The sequence below is a fragment of the Callospermophilus lateralis genome, chromosome 20, assembly GCF_048772815.1.
Source record: "Callospermophilus lateralis isolate mCalLat2 chromosome 20, mCalLat2.hap1, whole genome shotgun sequence".
Taxonomy (NCBI): Eukaryota; Metazoa; Chordata; class Mammalia; order Rodentia; family Sciuridae; genus Callospermophilus; species Callospermophilus lateralis.
In genome coordinates, this window is record NC_135324.1 from 555,997 (window position 1) to 572,570 (window position 16,574).

Here is a 16,574-nt window from a genome sequence, read left to right on the forward strand (position 1 = left end):
AAAATCACATTTAACACATACTACAATGTATTGCTGAGTGCATCAGCCAGGGAAATCAGCCCTTTATATGCCCCAATTTAATGTTTATCCTATAGAGTCGATATTATTACCATCCCCACTGGACCGACCAGGAAACTGAGGCTCACAGAAGTCATGTGACTTGTCTAAGACCACAGTGCTCTTACAGGGCAGGGTTAGAAATTCAAACCCAGATCTGTCTGCCTGCAGAGCCCACACCACCAACCAACCACAGGGCAAACTTGGGGTTCATCTCAGGAACTTCAATTCTCCCAAGTCTTACCACATTCCCAGGCCACAGACACCTCCCTTTCATTTTGTCACTCACTCACCTCTCAGATCACTGTCTCCTTTAGGTGTAATGGAGAGACCAGAATCGCGGACCCGCTCTGTCTCCATATCCTCTGAAATTGAGTTTATATTTCCTTTGAGTTTTATAATATTATTTCCTTAATTTAGGTCTTTGGTCCATTTTTGAGCTTGTATATAGGAAATGGAAAGGGGCTCCAAGTTAATTATTTGCAAGTATATATCTGATATTCCAGCACCACGTGTTCAGAAACTATTCATTCAAGTTAGTTTACAAATGGGTTTTTTTGGTTCTATTCCATCATCCCACATTTCTGTCCTCCTGCCAGTACCATCCTCTCTTGATTACTGTGGATTTATGGCAAGTTTGGAAATCAGAAGAAGCATGAGTCCTGCAAGTTTGCTTTTTTTTTTTTTTTTTCATTCAAGATTGTTTGGGGGCCCCTGTGATTGATTCCTTGTGAACTTCAGAATCAGACTGTCAATTTCCATAAAGAAACAGGCAGAGATCCTGACAGTGACTGCGCTGGAATTTTAAATCAATATGGAAATGATTGGCGTCTTGACTTCCAAATCCAGGAACATTCGATTTTTCATCTTTTTTCAGATCTTTAATTTTTAAAATATGTGGTGTAATTTTCATCATGTAATTTTTTCACTTGTTTGGGGAAATTTATTCCTGAACATCTTATTATATTTTTAGATGGACCTCTACGTTGAACCTCTCATGGGCTCAAGAGATTCTCCCAAAATAACCCCCCAAATACCTGAGACACAGCATGTGCTGCAATGAGCAGGTAATCTTTTGTTGTTTTGAAATTATTAAAAAACAATTCTATTTCAGAAAACACTTGGACACTCTCACTAGAAATATAGACAAGTAGAGACATCATGAAAAAAAATATGGGGGGTCTGGGGTTGTGGTTGAATGGTAGAGCGCTTGCCTAGCATGTGTGAGGCCCAGGGTTCAAATCTCAGCACTGCATATAGATAAATTAATAAATAAAATAAACTCTATTGGGCTGGGGCTCAGTGGTAGAGCACTAGTCTTGCATGCATGAGGCACTGGGTTCAATCCTCAGCACCACATAAAACTAAAATAAAGATATTGTGTCCACCTAAAACTAAAAAAAATAAATATTAAAAAAATATTTTTGATACACCTTTATTTATTTTTTTAATATAAATAAAGATGTATCAACAATTTTAAAATATTTTTTTAAAAATATGGGGTCTTTCAAGAAATTAAAACTAGAAATACCATATGACTCAGTTATTTTTCTGAGCATATGCCTGGATTATCCAGGGTTCTTAAGAAAAACAGAATTGATAGAATGCATAAATGTGTATGTGCTCTTTCCCCCTGCCTCCTGACTCCCCTCTGGAAACACACTCAAGACACACCAGAGGTGGCCAATACCAACTTTCTAGGCACCCCTCACTGCGCTCAGGCTGACCACCCACAGTGACCATGACCACCATGAAAGGAAATGAAATCTACCTCTAGGGCTATCTGCACTCCCAAGTTCACTGCGGCCCTCTCCATAATCACCATTTCCTGAAAAAAACCTAAATGTCCATCAAAAAAAACCACCCTGCATATAAAACAATGAATACATATTACATATATAACATATATATGTAAATTATAGATATGTATTATTTATATATAGTTATTATATAAATATGTAGATATTTACATACATACAAATATATAAACATTCATGCATTCGATTCCATCTATCTTCCTTAACATTCCAGGATTTTATTTTTGTTCATGTCTGGGTGATACGCCATGATGAATATATAATACACTTTCTGATAGATATATTAATTATTTGCTCGGCTCTACCACTGATTTTTTTCCCCTGTGTATGTATTGCTAAACTCACTGTTACACAACTTAAATTCCTACACCCAAAGAAACAACAAAAAAAAATAGGAAACTGTTCTTCGGCCCAATTTTATCAAACTGAAAAGAAGCAATCCAAAGCTTGAAAAAAAAGAGAGATTATGTGTCTTTTACTTTATTAGTCAGCGAGATAACAACATGTTGATTCTCTATGTACCTGCCACACACTCAACTGATCTGGAGTGTCCAGTAGGTCATGTTACATTACCCAGGCTGTCATGGAGTTCTGCCAGGGGACCCCCAGAGGGCCCCTGACATGCACATTGTCTGCAAGCAAGCTGCGTCTTGAGCACTTGGTGTGGACTTGGGTGGTCAAATGCAAGTGAGGTGGAAGGGGTGAGGTGTTTGTGGGTGGGCAGATGGGGTGGGAGAGTGCTGACCAAGTCCTGCCCATGATCACCTTAGAAAAGTGCGCCCACTGCACAGTTTACATTCTCATGTGTCTTCTGTGACAAAGGTAAAGCCCTCAAAAAGAAGTATGGGATTTAGGGATGTTATTAGATCTTCTAAAAAGAAGCCATGTGTTCTAGATTTCAATGTTCAGGTTTCCACAACTTTCTAAAAATTATTCCTAAGTATTCTGCTTTTGATATGTGTTGAGAGCCACAGCCGAAGGGGCCCCAGTAAATTTCCAGCTGCCAGCAAACTTCCAGCTGCCAGCTGATGATTGGCTCACAGTGGCCCCAGCAACTTCTAGCTGCCAACTGATTGGTTCCTCTGCGGTGATGCTCATTGGGCTGTTTCCCCGCCCTTTCAGACCATGGAGCTACTCATTGGGGGACTTTTTTGGCTCCGCCCATGTGACCCAGCCAATCGGCCTCAAGAGCATGAGGAGTGGGGGAGGTGGAGAGGCTTGTGGGAAGCCCGTGGTGGCAGTTGGACTCTGAAGGTTTTCCTGAGGAGCTGTTTTGTTTGGCGTGTGTGGTTCTAAAAATAAAGTTCATTTCTTTTGACAAGTGGCTCCTGAATTGTGCCCAGCCAGACTGTGGCAGATATGATTGTCACTAAGATTGTTTTTAATTTCATTTTGAATCTTTATTTTCTCATGTACAGAAACAACTGACGGATCTCGAATCTTGTTACTTTTCTAAGCTCACCTGCAGCTTCTAATAGCTTATGAATGAATTCCTACCGTGAAAATATCCACTTCAGAGATACTTCTATCTCATGCCTCATTTGGAAAAAAACACACCCAGAGGAGACAGTAAGAGACAGAAGCAATTTCCAACGCCCCTTTACCTTGACCAAGGCAAAAATATTGGTGAGATCCTCCTCAGCCAACCGTAGTCCCTACAAGTCACAAACCCAGACAACAAGCTGCCACAAACACATGTCCCCAGGCCCAAAGGATGACAGACACACGAGGCAGCAAACCTTTCTGTTCTCAATCTAGTAGGAGGTAGAACTGAGGAAGTAACCCAATCTCCAAATTGAGGAAATAACCCAATCTCCAAAAATAAATCAACTTCCAAAACTAGAAGGAGCATCATCAGGAAATTGATGTGAGCATCAAACCCCCCGCCTAATGTAGATCAGGGTGGTTCGATGCAAATAGAAACCATGCTGTGTTTAGTTTAGAATTTTTGTTAAGGTGTGAATGATGACAGGTGGTCTAAGGCCAAGAGGGGAAGGTCCTTTAGGGCCTAACACCCAGTTCACATTCCAAAGAGGCTTGGAACTTTAGACTGAAGACACCCTGTGACCAGGGCACTGCAGCTTCTGACAAGGTAGTGATGTTGGGGCTGGGTGGTGGCTCAGTGGCAGAGCACCTGCCTACCACGTGTGAGGTACTGGGTTTGATTCTCAGCACCGCATGTAAATAAATTTAATTGCAGGGAAAAAAAAAATTTCACTTTGCCACTGCGGGGGGGGGGGGGGGGGATCACACATAGAATTGCTTGAGCCTCTCCTTGGTCACCGAATTTGCCAGAATTTCAGAAAAGGCAGCCCCCAAGGACAATGAAAGGAAGAAAGGTGGGGCATCCTATGCAAGACAGGGGTTGGGACCCAAAACAGTGGGGTAAAGACAGAGCTGCACAGGATACTGCCTCAAATACTGAGAAAATTCAGAGATCAGCAAACCTAAGATGCTCAGTGGACAGAGTCAGACACAGAGGCAGAGCAGGGGACAAAGCCCTGTTCAGGTAGCAAGAATGAGCTCTGCCTTTAACCAGGTTCTGGGAAACTCTACCAGGTGGAGGTCAACTAGATCACCCCTGTTACTGTGACCTCCATCCTGTGAGCGGACCCTGCTGATTCCATCACCGGGTGTGTGGGCTCTGGCATTTACCTGCAATCTCTGGGGTTCAGAAGCACTCCAGGTTTGGATTCTGTGACTTCCTATTTCCAAGACTGCACCATGTAAATCTCCAGGGCTTTGCCTCTGTGAATTCTACTTTGTCCTCTGCCCAGTGGTGCACACCTGTCATCCCAGCGGCTCAGGAGGCTGAGGCAGGAGGATCGTGAGTTCAAAGCCAGCCTCAGCAATAGGGAGGCCCTAAGCAACTCAGCGAGGCCCTGTCTCCTAATAAAGTACAAAATAGGACTGGGGATGGGGCTCAGGGGTCGAGAGCCCCTGAGTTCAATCCCTGGTACCAAAAAATGGAAAAACTAAAAAATCCTACTACTGTCATTTTGAGTCACTGTGTGTCCCATGTTCAAAGGTCAGATCTGGAGTGGGAGATGTTTTTAAGTCACATTTCTAATAAAGTACTTATAGTGCAGAATATTCAAAGTACTGTCCATTTATTTGGGGGAGGGTGGGGAAGACGTCCCAACAGAGTACAACACGGATGAGAAGTTTCAAAAAAGATTTCACAGAGGAAGACACACTGAAATGACAAATAAATATGTAAATGAATACACATGTGAGTATGGAGCTATTCTGTTTAAGGAAGGTAAAATCCAAGCCAGCAGAGACTGTTGTATACTCACCAGGAAGGAAAAAAAATCTCTCTCTCAGACAGACAGACACACACACACACACAAGAAGACTAATGGCCACCAAGATGTGAGTGATGGGGATAGCCAGGCCCGGGGTGGCTAGCTCAAAGGCAGAGCCACTTCGGGGCATGGCATGGTGCTACCTACCCAGGCTCATTTCATGGACCACAAATTCCTCCCCGAGACAGAGTGGGAGAGAGGCTATGGGGGTCTCTACCTGTGCCACCACTGCCTCCTGACCACTGGGAAAGACCCCCCCAGTTGCAGCACAGGACCCTTCCGTCTGGACACTGGGGCCAGAGTCCACACCAGACCCAACCTGGCCCCAGGGACACCTCAGACAAGGCCAGGAGGCCGCGGTCCATCAGTGCCAAGGGCCTGGGTGAGAAGTGAAGGGTCAGGCGAGCTGGGCAGGAGGGGACAAGGAGCGTGGGGAGGGGCTGAGGAGGAAGACCTGTGAGGGCCAGGGGGTGAGCAGAGGGACGCAGAGGAAGAGAAGAAGGTCACCCAGCGGGCAGGAGACAGAATCTGGGTACCAGCAGTAGCACCCTTCCCATGAGCTTAGGGTGTTCCTAAGGTGTGTCCAGATTGCTGCGGGTGACTCTGACCTCCAAGGCTGCAAGACAGGGGATCTGTCTAAAGCTGAGGGTCAAAAGGGAGACAGACAGACTTCAGTCAGTGCACCCAGAAAAGAAGGAAGAATTTCTCAGCGAATCGTGCATCTGAACTGTTTGCAAAAAAGTCTATTTTATGAAAAATAAGAGTCAAGGAAGTCCTCAGCCAAAGAGCAAAGTTAGCAAATATTGAAAATGAACAGAAAGAATCACCAGTGTCACCTGAAATTGAAAGAGCCCTGGGAAATGTGACAGGTAAGAACGACGTCAATGACACACCACAGAGTGGCACATAGAGGCACGTCTACACGGTGTCTCCCTTGATGGGAACACGTTCTGGAAAATTCACTCTAGGATGACTGCCATTTTTCAAACATCTGACTGTAATGATGAGACTAGATGGCACAGACTGCTACCCGCCCAGGCCACTGGCTTCGGGCACTGTGTACACGAAGTCCACCTCTGACAGAAACACCACGAGGCCACACACGATTGCTCTTGTCATTCATGACAATCCGCGTCGCCCTCATCATGAAACGGGCTGCAGTGGAACTCAGGACAAACCTCTCAGGAAGTCCCCTGCCATTGAGACAATGATAACTCATCAAGAATGCACAAGTCACAATGGCTAGATTGTGCAACCAACCCAGATGCCCGTCAGTAGATGGATGGATGGGGAAACTGTGGTGTATGTACACAGTGGAATATTACTCAGCACTGAAAGAGAATAAAATCATGGCACTTGCAGGAATATGGGGATGGAGTTGGAGAATATCATGCTAAGTAAGCCAATCCCCAAAACACAAAGGCCAAATGTTTTATCTGATATGTGGAAGCTGATCCATAATGGGAATGGGGGAGCATGGGAGGAATGGAGGGATTTTTAGATGGGGCAAAGGGGAGGGAGGGGAAGGGAGGGGGCAGCGGGGAATAGGAAAGATGGTGGAATGAGGTGGACATTATTACCACAAGTACATGTATGAAGACCCAAATGGTATGACTCTGTGTACAACCAGAGACATGAAAAATTGGGCTCTATCTGTGTACTATGAACTGAACCACATTCTACTGTCATATAGAATAATTAGAATAATAATTTTTTTAAAAAAAAAGAATCAGTTAATTATAACAGAAACTCTGTCTTCAAGAATTGAAGAGACCAGCCACTTTGTCCTTTAGACACTGAGCCAGTATTTCAATTACGCTTTGGGATAACTCTACTGGAATTTTTCATCCTTCCACCACACAGACATGATTTGGGTTTGGTTTTTGTTGTTTTTACTTTGCCAACTGTTTTGGAAATATAACTGTACAAAATGAAAATCATGAAATGTTAATAAAACAAGCATTAAACGTGGAAAACAACCATAAAAAGAAAGACGACCATTTCCCCCAAGTTGATCTAGAGTAAGACCTCATCAAAATTCCAGCATACTTTACTTTTAATCGAATCAGGGACCAAAGGAATAAGTTCTAAAATTCTGCTGGAACGTTAAAATAGATATGAAATTAGCCATGAACTCTGATCAATCAGCTCTCATTACCTGGCACAAGTCTATGTTATAAAACTATGGCACTGCAGTAATTTAAAGATCAAGAAATCCCAACACAGAGCAGATTCCACAGATACAGCCATATGTATCTACAAGTCATTTTTATACCTTTATTTTTTTTGTATTTATATTTATGTGGCGCTGAGGATGGAACCCAGTGCCTGACATGTGCCAGGCAAATGCTCTGCCCCGAGCCCCAGCCCCAGCCCCTAGATCATTGCAATAAAAGTATCCACACATGGGGCTGGGGTTGGGACTCAGTGGTAGAGCGCTCGCCTAGCATGCACGAGGCACTGGGTTCGAATCCTTGGCACCATACAAAGGTAAAATAAAGATATTGTGTCCACTTAGACCTAAAAAATAAATATTAAAAAAAAAAGGTTCAGACAAATACAACCATATCAAGAAAAGCAATTGGTACGTGTGAACGATACAACCCGACATCAACGCAGGTACTAGACCTGGAGGAGGTGCAGATCACCGGCAGAGCTTGGGTGCAGACGATGTGAGGGACTAGGGTCATACCCCAGCACCCCCAAAAGCACATGTTAAGAGGGAAGGTTCTGGGGGCTGTGTACCTTGGACAATTGAGAAAATATCTATCATCAGATGAGTAGGAAAAAGCTGGCGGACACGTGGGCATTTGTCCTGCCTTGAGCTATGTGCCACACAACTGGGACAATATGCCCCAATCCAGTGCCACCCAGTGGAGAGGAGGACTGATTGCAATCATGAACAGAGCATATCTTATGCTAAATTTCTTATAGTTTGGATCTTAATTTACCTGGTGCACAGAGAGGAAGGGACTATATATATATACATACAACCATCAAGACCAGAGGGGAAAAGTGGTGTTTTTCTGTGGCCATGAAAGACCCATTAACTTCATTTCCCAGGACCAGGGCAGAGGAGAAGTGAAATCTCAGGGGTCCCAGTTCCTCCCTGGAAGGGATTTACCAACACAGTCTTCTGTCCTGCCAGTACCAAAGAGCTAACAGGGGACACGCCGCCCACCCTGGCAGCCCAGGTGGGAGTTCCACACTGCCTGAGCCCTCTCTCCCAGCTCACCCCAGCAATAGCTCCAGACCTAACCAGTTCTTCCCACAGGAACTTGCTCAGGCACTGAGAGTTAAAGTTAAGGACCGTCACTTTTTGCTATCCAATGCACTACATCCTAAACCTGGACGTTTGGGGAGCACTGGCAACTGTGCATGTGCAAATCTCCCTGCATCACCAAGGAGGGGCTTCACATGGATGTCTGAGTATTTCCCTGGGCTACAATCCCCACCAGGAGTGAAGCAGAAGGGGTCAAAACCACAGCTCCCCGTTTCTTTCTAGGATAGGCTCACACCACCTTCTTGCAGTGAGCACAGGCAGCCTGGGTTCTAACCAACTGCATCAGGAATTCAGTCCCCAGCCAAGTAGGAGAGTTTCTGCAGCCTGAGCCCAGCTGTGGGAAAGGCTCCTATGGAACAGGTGAAAGAACTAGTCCTCCAACGACATGGATATGGAGCAAGAGACCCGCTCACAGGGGGCTAGAATATAAATTTTAATAACAGCCATTTTTAAAATAGCCTGAGAGCTCTTTGAAAGCTAACACACTCCCTAAACTTAGACTGTTCTACAACAGGAGAGGACCAAGGGGGACACTCGCTGGACACTGCAAGAGACCTCAGATGTGCCAGGTGTGGAATCCTCATGTCAGGCAGAGCCAAAACAGGACCAGGAAAATATCACAGAGGGCATGAGACCCCTGGGACATAAAGTCCACTAGAGGGACTCTCAGCCCAAAGACATTCTGACAAGGTGTCCAGCCTAGGATAGGCAAAGAAATGACACTTACACACACATTTTTGCAAAGATCCAGTGATTCTCCTCTACCTTTCTCTCACATGCAATGCTCATCTACGGAAAGCCAATACTTTGCTTTTTATTTTTCTGTAGTACTGGGGACTTCACACAGGGTCGTGTTAAATCTGAGCTCTATCCCCAGCCCTTGTTTTAAAAATTTTGAGCCAGGTCTTTTTTAACTTGCCCATAGTCTACCTAAACGTCTGGGGTTGACCTTGAAATTGCAACCTTCCTGCCTCAGCCACATGGGTCTCTGGAGTACAGGCGTGTATCACTGCACCCAGCCCGAACAAATGCCTTAAAAAGGTTCATCTAGTTCTGGGTTAAACAATTAAAAAAAAAAAAAATTCTGTGCCCGTTTGAAATGTAGCAAGGGATACCAATGGTTGACAGTCTTGTGCGGAGAGGACACTATCATTGGGAATGTGAGAGGGACCTGGCATTTTAGGAACACACTGACAGATGTATAAAGGTTCAGGCTGGGAGACGTGGTTCTGGATCTGACATTTTTGCTTCCCTTACATTTAGAACATTCAGGGGGACCTAGGCGGGAGGGCACACATCTGTAATCCCAGCCACTCGGGAGGCTGAGGCACAAGTCCAAGGCCAGACTCAGCATCTGTCTCAAAACAAAAAAATAAATAAATAAATAAAGATAAACTAAAAGAACCAGGGATGTGGCTCAGTAATGAAGGACCCCGGGTTTAATCCACAGCACCTCCATCCCCCACAAAAAAGAAAGCACAGCAAGCTCACAGGGAAGGAAGAACTGAGACCCTGCAGACCACGGCCCCCCTCATGCAAGAAGAGAACACGTGGAGTTGTGATTCCAATGATCTTCCCACTGCTCAGCTGATTACCTGATTACCCCAGGGAGTCCAGACCACCACAACTGCCAGTCCCTACTGCAGTCGGTCCAGCCAATGACAAGCAGCCCCCGTCTCAGAGAGCCACCGTGCACTCACACTGACTGTTTTTTGAGGGGCCCAGTGTTCTCCCTGTAGATCTCCCAGCACCTGCACAGCAGAGCAAAGCAGGTCCACGGAACAGAAAAGAGGGGTCTAGAGATGGATCCCAATGCTGGTAGGCTCCAGAGACAAAAAGCCACATCAGATGGCCAAAGCCTGTCCCTTGTCCCTGGACATGTGCTGGATCTGGCCTGCGGAGTCCTGAGTGGACAGGGTTTATATCTTGACCGTCTCACGCTGAGCCTAGTGAGTGCTGTGTTTGAGTGACAGGAGGTGACACCAAATGCTGGAAAGGATGAGGTCGGAAGGACACAGTCTTGTGGACACAGAGGGGCCACTGAGCTGGGAAGCAATCTCCTAGGGCGGCCATGTCCAGTAGTAAGAAGGTGTGAGGCCCAGGGTCATCAAAATTTTTCCAGTATTCACATAAAAAATAAGTAGTGGAAAGTGGTTTTAGTATCATAACCCAGAATAACCATCAGGGGAACAACCCAATTACGTGATCAATAAAATATTACTTTAAAAAAGTTAAGTATTGCTGGAACCGTCCCCTCAGAAGTGACACGTCAAGGCTCCCGATATCTCAGTTGGCAGAACCACACCCCAGATTTCAGGGCTGTGGTCCCTCCGACCTTGGGGAGATGCAGGTCCCAACTGCTCCTTCCAGTGCTGGAGGCGAGGGGTACAGTTCTTACCAGTATTTCTCCTCAGGTCCAAGGAGCAGCAGAGACACTACCCTGGGTGGGAACAGGGAGCTCTAACCAGAAAGTTTCCAGAAGCTGGTTTTCCCCACCAAATGCTGGTCCCTTTCATTCCAGGTCTCAGACAGCAGGAAAAGAAGATGGCGGGGCCCATGTCTTCAGATCTACCCACAGCTCTGAGACCATCACTTAAATGCCTTAAACTCCTCATTCTGTAATTTGGCCTTGGACCTAATGGCCAGTCTGTGACATTTCCTTCCTCCGTGACCAAAGCCCCTTCAATTACTAAGCAGGTATCCCCAGGTGTGGTGACACATGCCTGAAACCCCAGTGGTTCCAGGGGACACTGAGGCAGGACAAACACGAGTTTCAAAGCCAGCCTCAGCCACAGCGAGGCCCTAAGCAACTTCAGCTGAGACCCTGTCTCCAAACAAAATACGAAAAAGGGCTGGGGGTGTTACTGAGTAGTTAAGCACCCCTGGGTTCATTCCCTGATTCCCCCAAAATAAATAAGTAACAAATAATAAAATGAATTGGGTTTAAATGGAAAGCCCAAATACCTCCACCACACCACATGACTCATACACCTTTTCTTATTATTTTAGGAGTTGGTTAGCAATACATATTCCAAACAGCAGGATTTCTATGTGTGTGCATATATAGTACTGTGTATCATACATATATGTATAGTTTATGTATATACACACTATCGTCTATATATATAGTGCATGTACTATACATATATAATACATAATATATGTACATGTGCATATATACACATACAACAGTGCATATATACTGTACATACTATACATGTACTATGCACACACATACATAAACACAGTACATGTGTATATACTATATATTATATACTATGTATATACACTATGAATTACATGCTATGTACTATGTATTATATACTATGTATTATGGACTATGTATTATGTACTAAGTATTTATACTATGCATTATGTACTATGCACTATGTACTATGTACTTATACTATGCATTATATACTATGCATTATGTACTATGCACTATGTACTATGCATTATGTACTATGTACTTATACTATGCATTATGTAATATGCGTTATGTACTATGCACTATGAACTATGTACTTATACTATGCATTATATACTATGCATTATGTACTATGCACTATGTACTATGCACTATGTACTATGCATTATGTACTATGCACTATGTACTATGTATTATGTACTATGCACTATGTACTATGCACTATGTACTATGCATTATGTACTATGCACTATGTACTATGTATTATGTACATGTATTATGTACTATGTATTTATACTATGCATTATGTACTATGCATTATGTACTATGTACTTATACTATGCATTATGTACTAAGCATTATATACTATGCACTATGTACTATGCACTATGTACTATGCATTATGTACTATGCACTATGTACTATGCATTATGTACTATGCACTATGTACTATGTACTATGCACTATGTACTATGTATTATGTACATGTATTATGTACTATGTATTTATACTATGCATTATGTACTATGCATTATATACTATGCACTATGTACTATGCATTATGTACTATGCACTATGTGCTATGCATTATGTACTATGCACTATGTACTATGCATTATGTACTATGAATTCATACTATGCACTATGTACTATGCATTATGTACTATGCACTATGTACTATGTACTATGCACTATGTACTATGTATTATGTACATGTATTATGTACTATGTATTTATACTATGCATTATGTACTATGCATTATATACTATGCACTATGTACTATGCATTATGTACTATGAATTCATACTATGCATTATGTACTATGCACTATGTACTATGTATTATGTACATGTATTATGTACTATGTATTTATACTATGCATTATGTACTATGTACTTATACTATGCATTATGTACTATGCGTTATGTACTATGCATTATGTACTATGCACTATGTACTATGTATTATGTACATGTATTATGTACTATGAATTTATACTATGCATTATGTACTATGCATTATGTACTATGTATTTATACTATGCATTATGTACTATGTATTTATACTATGCATCATGTACTATGTATTAGATCCTGTGTATTATATACTATGTATTACATACTATATATTCTATACTATGTATTACGTACTATGTATTATATATTATGCATTATATATATTCCTTTCTGCCTCTAAGCAGAGAACTCTTACTGGGAACACAGAGTAAAAGCAGGACAAGGAGAATCACCCAGTTAGTTGCACCACCTTGAATCACCTAAGAACTGGAATCTGGAATTCAGGCAAGGAGGACTTAACCTTTATATCTGTATACATGGATGACGGCGGGGCGGGCCTGCAGTGTCAAGGTCATTACAAGATTTTGAAAGAAAATCCATTGAGTGGCAGGTGGTGCTCAAATAATGAGTACCTGCCTGGTGTCTCCAGCTGTGCCGTCAGCTGGGGGCCACAGCAGACAGGTATCAGTAGGCTCCGTGGAGAGCACTGTCCACCTGTGTCCTCCAAAACTATCCCCACTGTGGAGATGAGAGAACACGGGTGTCCTGACATCAAATGGCATCTCCTCAGCACACACAGAACCACCCGAGACAGAACACGTGGATCTTCAAAGGTCCACAGGGGCTGGCTTGCTCCTGGTATAGGGAGGCCAGTCTGGAGAAATGGTAGTTTCTCCCCCATACTGAAGACAGTGCCTAGAGAAGACAGCCCAGAAAAACTAGGAAGATAAACTGGTTTATCTTCTTTCATGTTAAAGGAACTCTTGAGAAACAGAGCTCTCCAGGCGGACTCCAAATGGGGGCAAACACTTGGAGATTACAGAAAACAGCACATCCCAGGTCCAGAGTCCGAGTCTGACCCAAGGAAGAAAATCACCTAAAGGGCTTACAAGATACTGGAAAAAAAAAAAAAATAGGTAACTATTTGTAAAAATAAATATGAACTAGAATTCCACTTGAAATAACCTCCAAAAATAGAACAGAAAAGAAACCTACAACACATAACCCAGGAGAAGAAAAAAAGGGAAATAATTTTTTTTTTAATCATCAAAAGTAAATCCATTTTTTTTGTTTCCCCTGAACTCAAACCCCACCTGCCTCTTAGGATCTCTTTTCTAATCTTTGAAACCAGAAATCACAGGCCAGAAACAAACTGCCAATTTATACAGGAGACATCAAAGTATTCAGTAATCATTAAAAAAAAAAAAAAAATCCAACATCTTTAGAAATCCCATCCTAGACAAAATTAGTATTGGCGAAGTTATGAAACAGATTTATTCTCGTAAACCCAAAAGGGAGATGAGGTGATTATTATCTGTCAGTGGAAACTATAGATGCTAATAAAGATCCACGATACTCCCCCACAGAAACAGAGACGACACTGAAATTGCAGCACATCTGACCACAGTGACATGTAGGAACACAGCAGGACTCATCCAGACACGTGAAACCCAGGGCCGGTCCAAGAGAATGTGCCTTTGGAAGCGATGAATAATGAACTGTGGGGGAAAATGGTCACTAGGGGCCAGCTATATTTTTTGGTCACAATTATTCAGTTTTAAAAAACAGTATAAAACACCATGTTTAGGTCTTACATAGGTGCCATATGCATGTGATGTTTCCCATGGACACAGGTTTAAAAAGATCATATGCAGTTATGAGAAAATAAAATCACAAGAAGCACATAAAAGACTCCATGACAGAGCCCACGTATAGATGATAAAACTCATCATCACAAAGATAATTTTTTTCCCCAAAAGTAACTTACAATATTTTGCCCTCAAAATAACTATGTCAAGGCTGGAGTTGTGGCTAAGTGGCACAGGGCCTGTCTGGCAAGCGTGAGACCCTGGGTTCCATCCTCAGCACTGCACAGAGATAAATAAATAAATAAAAGGTCCACTGACAACTAAAAAAAATTTTTTTTAAAAATCTATGTACATATATGACTATATCACAGTGACATCTACCTCTATGTGCATCTATAAAGCAGTAGGTTTTTTTTTATATATTTTTTAGTTGTTGGTGGACCTTTATTTTATTTATTTGTATGTGGTGCTGAGAATCGCACCCAGTACATCACACATGCTAGGCAACTGCTCTACCACTGAGCCAACACCCCAGCCCCAAAAGCAGTAGTTTTAAAAACTCTAAATACATAGAAGACAGAGGAACATAGGAGGAGAGAGAAAAGGGACATACTGCATGCTGAAGTGGAGCAAACGATATTCCATGCTTATGGGATTCAACCAGAAAATGAGCCTGAATATTATGCATTACTATGATGCACTAATAAAAAAAAAAAATCAAGTCTATTTTGAATGAAAGGAACCAAAGCCTACAGTTCCCAAATTCATCCACCAAGTTAAATATATGTAAATTTAGCCAAGAAACCTTTCTTTTCTTTTTTCTTTTTTTTTTTTAGAACCCTTTCAATGGTAAGAGGAAAAAAGAAGTCGGGATCATCCCCTGACACAGTATATATGATGAAACTTTCCTATTACAATAATCACAATATTAAACAAAAATCCAAAGGTGAATCTTGGGCAGGTCCAAATGAGATCCCTGAATTGCAATATGCAATCGATGTCGGTATGCACCAGACCATAACAAGGCCAATCGCTGCAACTTAGCTGCACTCTGTCTGTAAATAAAATTTTTAAAAAAGGAAAAGAAAAAAAAAGAAGGTCCCAGGGATGTGGCTCAGGGGTAAAGCACCCGCCCCCCCCCTCAAAAAAAAAAAAGGAAAGAAAACAAAGGAAGTAAAACCGAAAAGTGCCTCCCTTAGGACTCACCGAGGACCCTGTGCCCCGCAGACGCCCCCTCTTGCAGGAAAAGCAGCGCTGGGAGGCGGCACGCGGACGCCCTTCTCACCTGTCAATCACCCCAGCCCGGGAAGAGGCCGGGCAGCCGCGCTCACCTGCCTGAGGCTGCCCAGGGGACGGGGAGGCCGCGAGGGGTCTCCGCCACTGTCACGCTCCCCACCCGGCTGGCCAGGGGGGACTGAGGGGCGCTGTCCCCCAGGGGCTCAGGCCTGTGGCCGCAGAGAGCCGCCCGGAGTCGGGGTCGGGTTCCCGCCACAGCCGCTCCCGCCGGACGGCCTCCCTCCCCAGCCTCCCCGTGCAGGCTCCAGGTGCCGCTGCCCACTCACCATTTCCTGGTGCCCAGCAGCCAAGCCTGCCCTGGGGAGCTTCGGCCTCTGCACGGCAGAGGCCACCCGGGGGTCCTGGGCGCACGGAGGGAAGCCCGGAGCCCAGCGGCAGGAATGGCGGACTCGGAGGAAGGCCCTGGGCCCAGCGCGCGGAAGCCCGCCCCCGTGCTCGCTGGCTGCGCTCAGGATTGGACAGCGCTCAGCACGGGGGCTTCTGATTGGACAGGGCGTCCGTCAGTTATCGTTCTCCCCCAGCCTGAGCCCAGCGAGGCTCCTTTTTGAGTGACAGGAGGGTGATATCCGCTCCAGGCAAGAAGGAGGCCGGAATGGCAGGGTTGGGCTGCAGCTTGCTTTTTTTTTTCTTTTTTTCTTTTTTCTTTTGAGGCCTGGGAATTGCACCCCAGAGCCTCAGGCTGCTGCTATTTTAAGTCACGATTTCCTTGAGCCCAACCAGCAGGACATTGGCTTGAACCTTGCATATGTGGGTCCTTTCAATCTATGGATTCTATCCGTC

At 43.9% G+C, this 16,574-nt stretch overlaps 1 protein-coding gene across 1 annotated transcript in view; it reads right to left on the reverse strand.

The window, feature by feature from the left end:
• LOC143385608 (uncharacterized) overlaps positions 1-16,157 on the reverse strand; it is a 30,026-nt gene extending 13,869 nt beyond the window's left edge. Inside the window, exon 1 of the mRNA XM_076841101.2 lies at positions 16,061-16,157. Within this exon, the coding sequence (XP_076697216.2) occupies positions 16,061-16,063 (3 nt within the window). The 5' untranslated portion in view covers positions 16,064-16,157. The remainder of the gene's footprint in view (positions 1-16,060) is intronic.
• Between the last annotated feature and the right edge of the window lie 417 nt (positions 16,158-16,574).